The sequence below is a fragment of the Rhea americana genome, unplaced genomic scaffold, assembly GCF_003343005.1.
Source record: "Rhea americana isolate MKP2758 unplaced genomic scaffold, rheAme1 scaffold_402, whole genome shotgun sequence".
Classification (NCBI taxonomy): Eukaryota; Metazoa; Chordata; class Aves; order Rheiformes; family Rheidae; genus Rhea; species Rhea americana.
Window position 1 is genome coordinate 254,685 of NW_028186538.1, and position 18,383 is coordinate 273,067.

General features: G+C 38.7%; 1 protein-coding gene across 3 annotated transcripts in view; it reads right to left on the bottom strand.

The window, feature by feature from the left end:
• The window catches only part of ASPSCR1 (ASPSCR1 tether for SLC2A4, UBX domain containing), a 54,509-nt gene extending 36,154 nt beyond the window's left edge, over positions 1-18,355 (bottom strand). The window contains exons 1-4 of one of the 3 annotated variants that reach the window (XM_085314390.1): positions 18,148-18,355; positions 17,475-17,589; positions 11,570-11,670; positions 53-110 (exon numbers count right to left, since the gene is read on the bottom strand). In XM_085314390.1, coding sequence (XP_085170516.1) covers positions 53-110; positions 11,570-11,670; positions 17,475-17,576 — 261 coding nt within the window. In that variant the 5' untranslated portion in view covers positions 17,577-17,589; positions 18,148-18,355. Of the gene's footprint in view, positions 1-52; positions 111-11,569; positions 11,671-17,474; positions 17,590-18,147 lie in introns of those variants that run through there. The other 2 variants (XM_085314388.1, XM_085314389.1) reach the window with 2 other exon arrangements.
• Positions 18,356-18,383: the final 28 nt, after the last annotated feature.

Sequence of the window (18,383 nt, forward strand, 5' to 3'; positions counted from 1 at the left end):
AAGAAGGGGAACAGAAGGAAAAGAGACAGCTAAGGAGAGCAGGATGACTTACCTCATCTCTCATGTAAATACAGACCGGAGAGAATTCACCGTGCTGTTCCATAAACTCCCTGCAATAAAAAGCAAAATAACCTGCAGCATCTGTAGAGTAACCTATCCCCTCCAAAACCACTGTAAAGAAAGCGTGAAAAGTGAAATTAGCTAATTACGCTCTCTGCCCTGTAACTCCAGCACCAATTCTTAGACATTTCACAAAATCAGTATTGGACATCAGGTAAAGAATTTGCTCCAACACATCTAGTGCTCCTTAAACACAGCCCCAGAAAAAAGTTTAAAAACAAAGGAGAAATAATTCTTCAAGTCAAATTCTGACATGAGTTGATTTTACTAGATAAATCTGAAAACACCACTGTTACTGTCTCAGTACTCAATGTCTAACATGATATACTACTACTCGATTTTTTAACCTTTTATCTAAGTTAATTAGTCTACTACAGTTTAAACCATATTTTCTTTGGGCAAAGGCTAGTTTCTTTCTGTATATACAGAGCATCTAATAGAATGAAGTACTGTACAAAAGCAATAATGAGGACAAGGAACCTGCCTGTTTTAGTAACAACTAAAAAAAGAAAGAAAACAGCAAACRCTTTTAGATTATGGAGACCAGGGACAAAAAGCCAAAGAAAAAGCTGCAGCAGTAGACAAAGTGAAGATAAAGGTGCAGCTAGGAATTTTAGTGAGGTAGGATACATCAATAATGATGCAAGCTGTTGACAAGCCATCTGCAAAGGAAAACTTAAAAAGCAAAGGGTTCACAGCACAGGGAAAGGGAAAAAAAAATAAGCTTGGGACTACAAAGAAAAATCTTTCAGAGATTCTATCCTATTTTTCTCCAGATAACCAATTCTGAAGTACTGAAGAAGCTTTATCACATATTCACTTGATCAAAAGGAGAAGATGGACAGGAAAAAGACAATCACTGTGTTACTGCAAGTCTCAGTCCTCATCTGTCCAAGATGATTCACTCATTCAGTAGTGTCCATCCTATGCAGAGCCACATGCCTTCTTGCRTTCCTCTTCTACTGTGAAAGTATATATGGGAAAGGAGTACAGGCTTATTTTCATTTCCCTCAATAATTTAGAATTATATCAGAGATCAGTTATTCTATATCAACTTGGCGTTAAAAAAGCCTCTTTAAATTCTAATCAGATAGCTGCCACACATTTTTTGCACCTTTCATTACTGAAAAAGACAGTACTGGTAACATTGGTTAAGTTACAGACCAGAATTTTGGTCAGAGCGCTAATGACAGTCCCTTACTAACTAACTCCAAAATTGGCACAAAGTCTAGTTCCAGCAGTCTCAGTATTCAAGTTAAGAAAGAACCATTGCAGATGCTAACCTTTAATAGTGCAGTTAGCTTGGCCTCAGTATGCATTTAAGATACAGTCTGCTACTCTAATTTGGGCTGAGCAATCAGGTTCTGGAGTCTAGGATTAATTTATGAATCTTTCCTTCTACTCCAAGAAAGGATTGTTTGAGGCTGTAATTGACTTTTGAGATGATGATCCAATCTGCACTACCCTGAGGTATCTCCAGCTTCACTGAAGAGGATTCAGTTTCTCCAGAGAATATTTACAGAACTGTTAGATCAAAGAGATGTAAGTTCTTTTTTTCCATTACCAATCAAGAAGCTGTGAAGTACATTCTCCCACTTACTGGCTGGCATATAGGATTAGCAAAAAATGTTTCCCTCTGGAATCAGCATTCTTCTGAAACTGATTCTCCCCTTCAAGAGCAAACAATAACAAGTGTTGTCGGTGGATTACTCTGTGAGGGCGGGGGGGAATCTGCACACTAAGCAGTGATCCAGCACAGAATAATCATCCAGACAAATAAAAGCAACAATTATATTCATCCATTTAAGGTTAAAAATACACACACACATACACACACACACCACGATCACCACCACCACTAAGCTTGCATACGGCTTGAAACCTGGAGATTTGATGCAACTGGCAATCAGAAAGCTTTGCAGTAAATTGAAGTAATTAAAATTAAATGGGATAAAGTAAGAAAATGACAAGTGTTAAAAGTAAATTCTTTATTATCTGCTTCTGTAAACAGTGGACTGCCAAGTATGGAGACCAAACTCCACTCTGCTGCAAAAGACAGCAAGAGAAAACTGAGCAGCCAGCAGGATCATTCTGTCTCGAGTATCATCAGAAAGAAAAGTATGATAAAAAGGGCAAACTTATCTCCACCAAATATTGCAAATCAACATATTCTGGACATACACCATGTGCCAGTGCAACCAGAGAAGGGGTCTAAGGACAGACATATAGCACAGTCAGAATTTCAAAAAGGAACAAATGTGGAAAACTCTCCAACACAATGTTCTTAATGAAAAAATAAAAATGGAGCTTTTAGCAATACAAAACCTTAAATGTTTGTAGAAATGTAAAAAGCCTTGCAAAATTAAGCAGTACTTTACACTGAATTACTGAAATCAGTGAGAGAAGTAGATTCAACAACAAGAGAAAMTCTCTTTTACGTTGGTCTCCCTTTCAATGATCAGAGCGAAACTCAAACTGAAATCAGCTGAGAATGTGGTGAAACATGAGCAGATGAAGAAGAATAGATTGTTTCTCTCCCTCAAGCATGTGAATGCCAAAAGGTGACCAGGAGAACACTGCCCATCCTGAGGACAGTTGCAGTTAGGAGAGATGGCTAGCTGAATTCTCAAAATCCTTTTTTCAAAAGCTTTAGGCTGACGGTCTGAATGTAACTCAGCAGGGGAAACTACAAAACAAAAGGTGAAAGAGTTGCCCAAGGATATTCCCCATCCACACAGTGAGAACTCATGAGACTCATTCTTCTTCATAACATTGCAGTGTTCAACAGTTACTGTTAACACATCCTATGCAAAGCTCTGTCATTTCAGTTATGACCAGAACATCCCTTAGTAATGAGCTAGTATATACCATCTGCACTGCAACAGCTGTTCCAGCATCAAAAGCAAAAACAGCTGAAATTCTTCCTCATTGTAAAATCCCTTGATCTTAGTACTCTCTGTAGTCCAGCCCCTGAAAAGACTGGCTTTCCCTTATGCCTCCCCCCAGCAGGAAGCAATCACCCATCACCTGCTACTTTACCAGAAACATGTCACTGCAAATCAGCTAATGAAATGCACCTGACAGYCTAGTAAAATGATACATCCTCACTCTGCTCCTAAGGCCTCTGACAAAAGAGGCAGAAGCCAGTCCCCGAAGCCAGCTTGACATTTTATGCTCTATTACCCCTGTGCTGGCTACTAAATTCAAGCAGAGCTTTGCAAGTGGCTTACTTAAAGGGTTATGTAAACAYTCGCACTTAACAGTCTCTTCCGTTTTTTGCTTCTAGTCTTTGCAGTGAACTTTACAGGAAAAAAGCAAAGCCTTCAGGACCCTGGCAGCTTGAAAAAAAATACAGTATTTTTTTCTGGAAACAAGTTTCCTAAAAAAATTTGTCATAAAAAAAATGTTTGCACTTCAACAGTTTCTCTGCGATGTTCATAATTCTGCAGAAGCAGTCATAGCCACACATTCCCCTGAACACATTTGTAAAACATTTCTCAACTTGGTGTCCAAGTGCCACAAAACTTACGTATGAACTCTGACTGCTTACATCTAAGGTATTCCTTGTATCTCTAAACTGTAATTTCAGGGACTCGTTCTCTATCTTTTCTTTTAATTTTGGGGTGTCACACCTGGGGAGGGAACAAGAGAAGATTATAAGACAAGGATTTAATGACAGGCTAGGTTCATTCCAACTCTTCTGGAAAGGAGTTTAATGAATGGAGTTCCATTACTTAAAGCATTCTCCCTTCAGTATCGTATGATTTAAACACTAAACATTTCAGGCACAATATTCCGAGGCACAAAGTTATTTCTGGGGTTTATGGGAGAATTCCTTAAGTGATAGAAAAAATTCATTCAGGCAAGTGAATATCTGATTCTGGAGTGACCGCACACATCATATAGCATAGCTATGCTGTAGCCACACTAACTATTGCTGTTAGTAAGGCTTCTATTTCATAGCAGGTAAGTCACAAAAAGTGACGTAATGAACCCAACCCAGAGGTGATTATTTTAACAATCACTATGGAAAGACCATCTTTAGACAGAGATAAAAATTTCTGTCCAGGCAGGAACAAGAAAATACTCCTCAGCATTATAGCAATCTGCATGCACAGTAGTAGACAAAAGTCTACATACCCAAATGCACTGTACTACTTCCAAAGCAGTGGCTCCAGTAAACTCATATATCTTCATAATGGTCAATCAAAGCTACCTGACATTATATACACATGCTAATATCATCTTAGGTAGCCTTTCTATAATGTGATCTGGATCACACCACAGATTAGCGGTTTCCAAGACTATATATACATACATATATACACACACACAAAAACATACCTATATCCAATCAGTGTCTTACATAACATTAAACAAGAGTCTATTTAGCCCTGTAGAAAGTGATAAAACAAACTGAGCAGGGAAGGAGTCGAGCAGCCTATAAAGCAGAAACAGAATGGAAATAACCATGAAGTTCCAGGAAAACTAATCAACAATATTTACATTTAGACTCAAAACTCAGCTTCAAAGAAATGTGAGGTGGGTGGAGCCAGAAGTCATYCAGAATTGAGACAGACACCTGGAAAACCATGATACTTAAATCCTTGAGCAATCCTTAAGAGCAAGAACACATCAAAGAGTTCCAGATGGAGGGATGTGGGGGAGCAAACCTGTTAAGCACAGACTAGAATTTAGATCCCTATTTGTTTTAATTGTAGCAGTCTATCTTCAATCCTGATCTCAAAGTTAAAACTTTAGCTTTTCTAAATAAAGCAAGCAACAGCACAGTGATCCGGGACAAGGTGAGTCAGAACACAACTGACAAGCTCCAGTTGCTGTTCTTCCACAGAGATAACAAATGCAAACAGAGCAACATGTAAAACTCGTCCTGAGGGATGGGTCTGATTTGGCAAAGTCAGGGGCTGAAAACTACTTCCAGACTAGCTGCAACAGGTCACAGTGCGATTTTACTCAGGTACCAGTTTTTGGAACACATTTCTTCCAACCAACACATCAAATCCACTCCCACAAGACGTAAGTGACAGACATACCCACAGCATCCTAATCCATACATTCAAGGTTCAGAGTATAAAAAAACAATTATCTTCCTAACTCAGCATCAACAACCAGGAAAAAAAAAAAAAAAAAAGAACTAGAACAACTCTGCTGTGACTTGGGGTTCTGCCATCAGTTATTCACTGTCAAGGACAGAAAGTTGTATATAACACTACAGGAATCAAGAGATCAAGCTCCTAGTATAGAATGGAGTTTGCTGAAAGACTGCTGGGCAAAAAGGACAGCTGGAAAGAAAATAGTGGAAACACAAATCTGATGGCAGAGAAAGAACAGCATAAATAACAACAGGTAAACAAGAGGAGGTGAGCAATACAAACTAAACAGGAATGGAAGAAGCGGGAGAGTTGTGTTAGCTACCATCAAAACCGAGATCCATGAAAGGATCTGACAGGTGGATACGAAAAATTGTCATTAGTCTGCCAAAGGTATCATCTGCAAGATACTAGAGCAGATGAACAGCTATCTGTACCAGTGTGACTATTCTTACATAACCCCTTGTCTACTGTTACTAAGACACTGAAATAGCTGAAAACACTGCCAAAATCAGACGGAAAGCTGGTTCCATTATCCCAGGCATTTTCCCACACATCAGGAAGACCCTGCTTGCAGTTGTGTTTATAAATCCTGCAGCTGCTAGCCTATTCAAAGTAATGCCAGCAAAATATCAGCATACAGGACAAATCTCTGGTTAAGACAAACCTCCAAGTTACTTTGGTCTCAAACAGTACTTAACAGCTGTCACTTAGCCTGTTTTTAATTCCACGAACAATAAATAAATAAATAAATATTAAAAAAAAAGAAAAAGAAAAGGAGTATTAAAAAGACTCCTAAAAGACCCAACTGCAGTACTACTCTCATATGCTCTTCAGGAAGAGGTGACCAGGAGATCAAACAAAAAAGAAGCAGGAGTTCAATAACGAGCAGGCTTTGCTTACATTTTGGTGAGAAAAACAAACCTGCTCACATTCTGCAAAGGTCTAGATGTCTTCTACTCCAAGGAAGGGTCCAAGAGCAAGATATATAACAGAATTCTTTGGTCAACTCTCGTAACAGGTCCCCRTCCTTCTAGGTAGTTATCTCTGTCCCTGAGCTTTCAAAGTCACTGGCCTTTCCTGACTTTCCTAATATTGTTGTTTACTTGGCCACTTTCCGAGAACTGTCGTTTCCCCCTCTTCCACTCTCAGGAGTAAAACGTGTCCCCTCACAATCAGTCTTTGGCTCCTCACTTTAAACTGAAATCTCTAAATGACAGTATCTCCTGGACAAGCTGCAGTAATCAGTCCAATCGTAATGTGAACATTTTTTCTCTCAACCATTAAACCTGTCCCCTTCCACCTGCTTTTGTATCTTGGCTGCTCTGACATCACCTCTTGGCTATCTCTTCCTCATCGGAAACTACATGAGTAAATTCACCCTCTCCTCCTTTATCATCTTCMTTCAAAGCTTCATTATTTTTGAAAAATAATTACCTTTCTAATTTAGAATGAATTATCAACAACCAAAAAAAAAATTCATATGTTTTTATTTCTCACTCTCTTCCGCTTTATATTTTCAATTCACTCATAATTTTTTCCAAAATTCATGCTTTTCCCTCTACACCTACAGGAATATCACTTATTCCTCCTCACTGCAACTAGATAATATCTCTAGATTCCCACATAAACACTTTCCACTCTCCTCAAAACATTACCCTCTTCTGCCTTGTCCACCCAATTTAGCATTTCATTATCACTTATTTTGCTTATGTGGTTCAATCACAGAATTACTTTCAACTCCATTCACTGTCTTCAAGTTTAAGATTATCATCATCTCCAAAATCCTACTCTCTAAAATCCTACTCAGTCAAATATGACAGTTCCTGCCCACTCTACTCTGGTTATTCCTTTACCTTATCCATCTACATGTTAAGATTCTTAATATCCTGTGCTATCATGCAGTGCTCCATGCAAAGTATGATCCATCCTAGCCATCCCATTGGTGTCATATATTACAGTTCTTTGCTCTTTAAAAACAAGTATTCAAAATTTGCAGTCCCTCTGAAAAAAAAAAAAAAGAAAAAGAAAAAAGAAAAGAAAAAAAAGACTGAACCAGAAACAGACTCCCGTAGAACAGAAACAAGAGTGAAATTAGACAACTGTTATGCAAGTACAACAAAATATGAAGGAAGGAAATAAAGATACTTGTAGGTAGAAGAAAGCTTTCTATTTACAGGGTTCCAGCATTTTGTTGTGATAAGCTGGAAAAGATCACTCAAAATTAGGGCATTTCTTAATGAGCACAAACTACTGCAAAGTACTTTGAAGAAAAAGCAAAGGAGGACTCAGAGACAAATAGCACAGAAAACTTCCCCTTAAAAACCAAGCTATGCAATGAAACCTCATTATTTCAGAGTTTCTGGGTTAGGAACTCAGAACCAACAACCAACCAACCTTATACAAAAATGACCTGAAATTTTTGTTTTATGCAAACTGTCATGCAGCATGGAACACACTCCAATGCTAGATTACGCAAGCCCATGCTAGTTCTTGTGATTCATACCCAAGGTTCAGGCAATTTGCAGCAGTAACTCAGTAAGTTCTAAAGGCCCACACTTGACGAGGAAAGGCAGAAAAAAATCTTGCATCCCAGATGGAAGCTTGGAACAAAATAGCACTTAAGACTACCATTAGCACACCATAGCTGTCTGTGTATGCTTGGACTTTTCTGCACAATCCAGGACAGCTAGCCATCCCTACCTTATTGCTAGCATTGATGCTTCCAAGTAGGACTACCTATATCCTGACAGAAATCCTTCCGCATCTGAGGAAGTAACATCTGATACATTCTCAAAAGGAAAAACTAGATAAAAGCACACAAAACAAAGGACTGCTGAGACAAGGAGGAAATAGTACAGAGAGTTTATAATTCGGAGTTCTTCTCTGGAAGCACAGAAAAGGGTAAAAACAGCCAGAGGAAAAAAAACTTAAACCTCAAGTCATCTCTCTATCAGGAAAGGTGAATGATCACCATTTAGGAGGAGAGAAGCTGAAGCACAATGGAATATGCACCCCAAATAGACCCATGAGAGGGCAAACTAACTTGACTTACATAACCTCACTTCATTTAGCTTTCCAAAACTTCTTCTGCTTCAATCCAAGGAACAATATGGACTGAAGAACCCTTTAAAAACGTGTGGAAAAATACCTGAACATAGCGAACAATATCTCAAAAACAGCAGAGAGTCATGGTCATTGCCAAAATTGTCTTCAGTTGTCCAGATTGCAACCACTGTCTATGTGAAACAGTCTACAAAGCAGCTGAAGCTGCCAGACAGGCAAGAGTGTGAGACAGAAAAGCAACAATGCTCCCATGCCTGATGCTAAAAGGGTGTACATTGCTTGTGCCCTCAACCAGTCTCTGCAGAACAGACTCAAAGCAAAGATCCCCGAGAGACTTATTTTTGTATAACTCTTGGAAGCCAGTAGGCTCCTCCTCCAGCTGCTGCTAATCCATTACATGCATTCACTGAGGCAAGCACACACATCAAACAGTGTCACTTCTTTGATGTGCTGTTCTTCAGAAAGGGAACGGCAGGCAGATTAGATTCCTTCATGTAGTGATCTGACAGGGACTGTAAACATCTTGTGCAAGGACTGCCGCACGCTGAGAGGAGGAGCAGCCTAGAATAGCTTCCAGACCTTCTTCAGACCCAATTAGCCAAGATAGATGCTGGAGACTCAGGGGAAATTCCAGTGGATTTAGCATACTTCCCCTCACGCACTTACAGCAGCTGAGCATTCCAGGAAAATGTCTCCAATTGGAAAGTCCAAGGAAGAATTCAGCAAAAGTCAACAACTAGTTGACTAGTTAGTCAGCTAAGTCAGTACACACTGGAAAGCAGCACAACTCATGAAATCTGTATGGATGGTTATACAGATCCAGCTCATATGTGCTTAAGTCACCCCCAGCATCTTTGCCACTCACTGAATTTAATAAGTCTGCAAATACCATCCAGATATCTGAACTCAGCTTCCAGAGGGCAGAAAAGAACAGCTGTATCTTATGAACTGAAGCTAATAATGCTTAGCACTCTGCGGCAGATAATTCTTCAGAGTGATATGTACTTTAACTAGTACTGTTACAACAACCTATAACAAATAAAAACACTGCAAAGGAGCAAAATTATATAAGAAAGCTCAAATTATAAACTAAAGAAACACTGACTAATAATGTGTGAGAAAGCCACGTAAGGGCTATTTATCACTATCCGCAATTACTCCCCTACCAATCTAGCAGTTCCCAGACTGCCACAGGCACTTCTCCCATAAGGCGAAGAATGTTGTAAGGTACAACAGAGGCCTTAAAAACAGCTATTATATGTGGCTTTCGTCTCCCCATTCCTGTCTTGCCTACTCCTTCTCTCTTTCCCACTCAAAACAAACGAACAAAAAAAACCCCACCTTACTCTCTAGTATTTACATGAAGATTGTCCTTTTTGACTTAAGAGTAAATGCTATAGAATAGACTGGGTCCCCAACCTTTAAGGAAAAGAAAAGAGGAGAATGAATAAAAAACACATTTATATAGTTCTAGGGTCACTAGACTACCTCAAGCATTTCCTCAGATTATGGTTTGATGGATCATAGAATCGGTAAGGTTAATACTAAACGTTGAGTAGCAATACTGACATAAGCCATTTCCACCATTCATGCTGCTACCCTTTTTTTTTTTTTTTTTTTACCATTGTTTCAGATGCACTGTACTTTTCACAACTGTCTTTGAGACCCAAATRTGAACTAGATGAGGAAACTGATCTACCTGAGAGATAACACAAAGGAAAAATATTTTTCAGCTGAATCAGCTATTTGAGCCAATACCCACATAAAGCTACAAAACTACTGTCACCAGCACAGAGAAGGCAGTAACTGTTCAATCCACTGCTGCCACCTAAAGCTGTTTCTGACCTGCCTCCCACCCCATGATCCCAAATCCCTCCCTCAGGCCAGCACTAGGCACTCCTTTGATCTTGTTATGAGCCAGTCAGTGGGCTAAGCTGGCAGAAAATTAGCAGTTCACCAATGGAAGGTTGGAAGATTTAGCTTTGCTGTCCTGGAAACAGCTCCAGAACAGCTTCAGGCACACAACTCAACTGCTACTCTGATTTGAGGAGGTACTTTTCTACCCCATCCACTACCTGGCCACCTGTGCTTTTAGGCTAGTTCAACTGCAGTGTAGAATAAGCAACTTTAAACTTCGGTGGAAGTAATTTATGCTAGTACAGATTAGTCTGCAGTGTAGGTGAAAACATACCTGTAAGTGGCCAGTTGCTATGGCTCAGCTGCCAGGTGACAACTCATCATTTTGCATCTTGTAATTATATCCTAAAAGGTTGAGTTTATAGTTCCTAGTTACACAATACTGTTGCACAGTATCTGTACAGTGAGGTAAGAGCTTCAAAGGCAAAAGAAGTTATTTTGCCAAGTTAGAAATAGCCTGAGGCAATTGGTAGAAGGTGAGAAATGTGAGAGAAAGAACAAGCTAGAAAGACATGATTGAAAAGACATTTTATCATAAGACAGATAAATGTAAACACAATTTAAAAAGTTGAAATTCTATTCAGAATAAAATAGCTGTCACAGCTTAAAGATTCTGTCTTTCAAGACACCAAAAAAAAAATCTTTGGAGAAGAGTTTATTCATTTGACATTCCAAAATAATACAGCATTTTTAAGTCTAAACTAAAAACAAAAGGAAGCACTGGATGTAGACTGGACTCAAATAAGATTTCTAATCCACATATATATTTAATAAATGTAAACCCAGGTAGAACATGAGACCAAGAATAGATTACAAGTTCTTCTATTTAAATAGGATATAATCAGCCATTTGAAGATGCCACATTAACCTCCGGAGAGCTTCAGGTTTCCTTGAAGGACCTATACGAATCCCTAAAGCCATAGTATCTTGATTAAAAAAGAACTCCCTTCATCACATGGAACTGCAGAGCTGAAATGCAGAGCAGAGTGGGTGACTAAGTTGATGGAGACTAGTTTCTCACCACTGGCAGTACTTAGCACTTCAAAGAAGTTTGTGCAAAAGACAGATGCAGTAACATATCTGGGTATAGCTTCTTCCTAGCCTTAGCAGTTTTTTTAACAGTTTACGCCCTGAAGCCAGAATGCTACTCCAGGATCTAAAAATAATAATGAAATTACGGATTGTCAAATTTGAAAGAGCAAGGGAAGATAAGTATGTGTGTTGTAAAGGGAAAAATACAGTCAAATAAAGGCTAATTCTACAAATTTGCAGGTTTATCTGGATCACTAATGACAGCTAGCTGCTCTCACTCAGAAATACGTCCGAACAAGCATTTTTTTCCTTGCATTGCTCACCTGGTCTTTGCAAAATGGTTGAGAAGCTCCCACAAAGTCTGTTGACAAAGAAAGGTGTCCTGTAAACGGGAGCCATCATCTAAGTGTAATGCAATCCGAACCTATAGGGAAAATACACTGAATTAACCTGAAAATTGAAGGAAAATGTTTCTCACAACAACTTTTTCTTCAAATATTTCAACTACCTCTAGTTATCCATAAAGATGGGACCTCCTTCTCAACACTTACTGCAAATGATTAATTAGTTAAGAAGTGCTGAAGGTTATTCAATATATTCTTTTAGAAATTGGTATTTAGAATAATTCTATTGTAACATAAATATAAATGTTAAAATTTTTAATTCTCTAGTAAAGAGCCTCATTTGGGCAGTTCATTAGCATTTTACTCTTCTCTCACATCACTAAAGATTTAACATAACTGTATGACTTCAGTTAATAAGACTTGCAAAGTTGCTTTCTGAGTCCAAGCCCATAGTACTCATTCAGCACTGTAAAAAAATACAACTTCAGTAATCTCACATGAGACACGTTCCTCTCATCCGGACAATCTACAATATATTTATTCTCAGACAGCAGGATGCTTTGTGTGGTACTGGAAATATTTGTGGGCATATCAGACAACATTTTAAAAATTTATATATTTCCAGACCTAAAGTTACATAGCTAAATAAATATAATACAAGGATAATACGAGGCTTAGAACTCAAATCTCTTAGCTCCAGTCTCCTGCTCATTTGTATTGAACTACAATGCAAATTGCACCAAAAAATACAGAGCTTAATCTCTAGATTAAATTAGTCCACAAGGGAAAAAACAAACAAAAAAAAATTACAGTTGGATTTTTAGTGCTTAGATCATGAAAACAGAGACTCTTCATAATTACTGATGAATTAAAAACATACAATCTAATGAGCTGTTAATTCTACTTTCATAACAGAATATGTATTTGGGGAAATATTTAAGAGGTTAAGCTAGGAAAATAGTCTATTGATTAAATCATGGTCACACCTGATCCAATTCTGAGCAATATTGCAGTTCAAAACTATTTACTCTGCAACTTTACCACTATTTTGTATCAATCTAATACATCAGGATTTAACTCAGAACTCCACTGTGCCTCATACTGTACAAACATACTGTATCTGTTCCAAGAGCTCACAATCTGAGTAAACAAAATGTAGAAATTGAGATGAGACAAACTGCTGGAATAGCTCATTATTGTTACTAACTGTTTACAGAAACAGCAGGACAAACAAGTCTCACTGCAACTCAAATGTCCACCAGCCTGCCCAGTATAGCTACCCAACGACATCTCCTCCACACTCTAGACTCCACTTCTCTGTGAACTATCTCAAAGAATTCTAGAGGACATCCATTTGAGTACAATTTTAAGACAAAGTATATTCCTGGCTTCCAAACAATCATAAGTGACAGGGGAAAGAAGGGGAAAGGGGAAAGAAGGGGAAAGGAAAGGCTTTTATACAGAAATCTTCTCTTGATTCAGAAGACAGAAGAGTTGCACTATGTTTTCCAAATAATACAATGTCTGTGGAGAACAAAAAGCATCTCTACAAGCTCAGTAAAGTAGATTCTCATTTCCTTAATCACATAAATTCAAAGTAAAAGAGATATTTACAGAGAATTTTGAGAATGAGGTGTGGCTAGATATCCTCAGAGGGCCTGAAGAATCTAAAATTTTAGCTTCAAAAGAAAGAAGAGAGATGAGCATAGAAGAGAACAATTCTGAGTCTCTGGATAGATTGGAAGCAAGCATATCTGCCAATTATTGAGTCAGAAGATGTAGAGAAAGAACACAAAAGACTCAGGCCAAAGTCTATGGAGCTTCCAAAGAAAGTAAGCAGGAGTTTGACGGATCTTTTGGACAAGCAATTGGAGAAAATCAAATGAGAATAGGAGCGTACACACTTCTTAAGTCAAGAGAGACCACATTCACAGAATGGTGGTCAAAGTATTGAAAGCAGCTGACAGATTGATGGGGAAATAAGGCTACAGTACTCATTCTGAGTCTTGGCTTTGAAAAAGTCATTGGGAACTCTGAAGAGAACAGTTCCAATGCAAGTGTCAGATTCATCCTGGAAAAAAAATAGTCCAAGGCAAAATTTGAAGACTACAGATAAAGTTCACATTGGTAAACTTAAGATAAAAGAGCTGAAGGGGGCAAATGGCAACAGAGGTAGATTTTCTAAGACTTCTGTGGGTTTTTTACCCCAATTTTCTGCTAGTTGCTCATTTGTCAAGATGGTAAAACAAAGAAGCAGGCAGAAAGCTTAATCACTGCAGTAGTTTTTGCATTCAGTTCAGGATAAAATGGATGCTGGAATCATTATCTCCTCTCCAGGAGCCAGTTCCACAATGTAACATCTGCTTTTCTGAACATTCATTCACTCTTTCAGCATTTCTCAGCTCGTGTACTGTTTTAGGAGGATGTGCCAAAGGTGGTCACACTCTCCAATAAAGAGAATAAAGTATCATGCAACACATCTCAGTTTCAGAGAATGCTGGTTAAAATGTCAGATCCTGACCTGAACCCTATTCAGAAAAAGATCAGTGCAAGAATCCCAAATAATGGGTTCCTACCTTAGGTCTTCTCAAGCAATTGAGATGTTCTGTTTTACACTAGCTGAAACTTTACAGCAAGGGATTTCACAGCTATATAGAACTAATTCCAATAACCCAGACAGGAGGTCATGAACTCATTGATGCAGCTGCATAAACTAAAATACCAACACGAGAGCTCTGCAGATTAAGCACTGATTTGGGAAAGAACTTCCCTGAGGCAGAAGAAGTGGCACACTTGAACATCTACACAGAGAAACAATGAACACGGTTGAAATCTACCCTTTTTATTTAATATTTTGAAGACCTAATTAACTATTGTTGAGTTCAAAACAACTACACGTGTAACTTGCAACTCCCTAATGCTTCCTAACTACCAAATTTTAAAACTTAAATTAAGAGTAAAACAAAATCTCAAAAATAATTCCTGGCTTTCAATTATCATGTTCTTAAACATCTGCAGACAGCATTAGAATGGAAGGCAAGGGACAGCTGCCTGTTCTAATAAGCTTTTCCTAATTCAGAAAGTGAAAATTCATATTCATGAGCACATACTCATGCAGCTTCTACATATTCTCCTGAGAACTGAGGAAAAAGTCCAAAACACTAATACACTGAGGACAGTCCTGAAGAACTTTAAACTCCCAGGGACTCCAAAGGAAAAAAATCTAGCACGTGGCCAAGAAAAGGAAAATAGCAAAGCACTTTTCATTCATATAACAATATAACACTACCAACAACCTCAGGGCAAAAATCTTTTTTTTTTTTTTGAGAGAGAGAGATGAAAAAATAGCCACCACACACTCCAGCAATCTACGCTGATGCCTTGGTGGACTGTGTCATCTACCTCTGCTCCTGCATTCACAGGACTGCAAACTGCTGGAGCCAGCAATTTTTCTGCATGAAGGGGAACAGTGGCATCATCAGCAACTAGCCAACAGAACTAAGTAGTTTCATCCCATCACTAACATGACCTCCTGCTTTTTCGATGCTGAAGACAAGCCTTAGATTATTCTCAGCTACAGCAGAGTGATGACAGCTGACATCACCATTCTATAAGAATCCAGACCAGAAATTCAGACTGCCAGTTGCATCAGTTTTGGGACAACAGTTCAAAGCTAAGCTTGTCAGGAAAATCATATTCAGCCAATTAGAAAATAAAAGTCTTTTTGAAAACCCCCAACTCTATATAAAATATTACAGAGACTAGAGYCAATTATTTTCTAAGTTCACAAACATACAAGCAAATGGCTAATGGCTTCATCACTAGAATTGTACTGATGGAGTACAGTTCACTTCCCACCACTGCAAGAGGAATTTGTTCAACTTTTCAATAAAGACATATCTTATAGAAATCAAGGATTTTTACAATCAGAGGCAAATCTAAAACTACTCTATTTTTAAAAATATCAAATCTGCTGAACAAATCAATGATTTATCAAAGTCTGTATTCTATCTCCTACTACTAAGTGTTTCACAGTAAAAAACATCTATTTATTTGCAAATTATCTCAATGAAGGAGCCAATAACAAAAGGCACRGAAGCATGTTCACCCCACCACCACCACAACCAGCCTGCTAGATCGAGTCCACAGCTTGACTACCCTTACATTAGGGCATAACCCTAGTCTCAATTCTATTCATGGACTTATCCAGCTGTTTTAAACTTCCTGCACTATTTGACATCGATTCCCTGTGACAGGGAATTCTTTCAGTCAATTGTATTTTGTACAAAGGATTTTCTTGCCTTGGTATAAAATTCTTCCAAGTAAGATCTCTGTTCCGAGTTTATGGGGCAGCAACTCTGTTTAGACTGCACCCTTAACAAGGGTATCTGCTGTCTTTTTTTTTCCCCCCTCTAAAACATCAACAAACAGTCAAAGGGAAACCTCACTCTTGCAGGCTCTTCTGCTGAAACAAAACGRAACAGTAACAACTTAAACTTTCATTAGTGCTTCTCTTCTGCAATCTAAGTAGTGATTCCAAGTTACAGCCTCTCTCATATACTCAGTCCTTCTCATACTTTTGGATATACTGGCTATATCTGCTTGGAAAAAAAAATTTCCACAAGTACAACAACCCTCAAACTGGATGTAAATGTAAGGTAAAGTCATCACTGTACCGTTTTGACAGAACTGTTTCCCTCCAGAACACAAACTTGATGCCATCATAACCTTTGCAACTAAAAACCACAGCAGATGCTACTAGCCTGTGGTATTTCTTTTTTTTTTAATTAAATATGTCATCTAAAGCTCAAACTTCCTTCTGCCACAATGTGAAAAAGAAAACATCAGAGTGCAAAACAAAGCATAAAGAGGTTTTATAGAGAAACATAGACAGCAAGGATCCTAAAAACTACACAGCATCCCACAATGAATGACAGCCGAGGTCCCAAAACCTTCTTATAGCATTAAGAAGTTCACATTTCATCATATGTATAAGTTTATGTTTTTGCTAAGCCTAAGRAACTGCCTGTAACAAAACAAAGACTAACACAATTCAGAAAGCAGACATAAGGGATTGGTATTACAGACCCCAAAACCTTCCCCTAAATTTGAAAAACTCTACATTAGGCACGTCACTAAGAAGAGGGATTGTTGTTAGTGATAGACAAATCTTCATTTGCAGACTACTTAAACAAGATCATACACTATTTTTATCACACAAAATGAAGTGTTCATGCTCATTAAYAACAACGCATTGTTTTAAAAGTTATGCCTCCAGCTGCTATAATGACATACATAAAAAGGTTTTTAAATCTCCTACAAACAAATGTGACAAAAATTCTTAAAGAACAAAGTATCCATAAGCACTTTGCAAACTATACTGAAAAGGCATATTCAACCACTGCTAAACAAAGCATCCCTCAGAAAAAAAACTCYAAAGCTGTGTGAACACATTGCGAACAGCAACGCTGGGAAAGAAGAAAAAGACAAGCCTGTAACAGTTCGATATTTTAGTTAAATCTTATAGAGGTAGATTATTACAATTGAAATAAAAATTAAGAGAGAACTAATTTAATAACTCAGCTGTTGAGTAAACTCCTGAGCAAGACTTTAAGGTCTTAGACATTTACTATTTTTTTCACCTCCCCCAAAGATGCCCCCATCCTCTAGCACAAAGCTGCAACTCCACAACTGTACGGCCTGTAAGCAAAGACTTCAGCTACTTAATTATACCAAATTGTTTTCCACCTCCAACTATTCTTTGGGTGGTCTTCCACTCGAGCACTGACCAAGCCTAATCATGCTTTGATCATCACGCCTCCAAGATCATGTCCCTCATGACCAAAAATCAAATAAATCAGGTTTTGTTGTGAAATGGACATACCGTGTTTTCCACTCCCACTCTGTTATGAGAGACTGGCACCATCTCCAGCTTGGCATTGTTGGGCAGCTTGGCAAACCTCCACTGCAGAGAGAGATCCAACATACTTCTCTGAAATCTGAAAGAACAACGAACCCAATGAAGACATCGGGAACCATCACATGCCACCTTCAGATCACTTCAGGGATGGGCAACAGTGCAAAGTCCAGGTACAGAGCTAGAGAACTCTCTTCAGGGCAACCAAAAGCCATGGAGTAAGAGTCTGCAATGTGCAAGCGGTAATTCAGAAAACGGTCATCAATAAAATGATTCTGCATGCCAAAGACCTACGGTTTACAGAGGTCACAGATTTTACAAATGGGCATACATAYGCTTATCCTCAGACTTTAAGAGATAAACAATAACTCTACACATTCATGCTTTATGTTCAACGCTAAAACAGATGAAACTTATTTGACTGACAGTCAAATCAGTAACTTGATTATTACCCTGTAATAGCCAAAAAACAGGTAAAAGAGGGAAAGGGTCTCACCAAACTGTGAGCTAGCAGAAGTGTGTGAGCAGGGGTACTTTCATGAGAGTTACACAGGATCTCGGGATCCATCCCCAAGTGAAGGGAATTTTGGGTGAGAAAATTTGCACACAGTCACATAAACAAAATTAATCGGAACCATACCGTATGGATCTCTCTCCCTCGCGAGGGCCGTACAAACGATTTCCTCCCCTATCCTCACTTAAATACCCACAGAGCTATGGTGAAGGCAMAAACAAACACCAGTTCCAGGCAGTAGCCTGCGGACAGTTCAGGCTCCTCTGAGACCATAAACAATCAAAGCACACTGGGCCACCCCGAGGGGAGGGGGAGTGAGCCGGGTCCCCCCCGAGGGGAGAAGGAGGAGGAGGAGGGAGCCG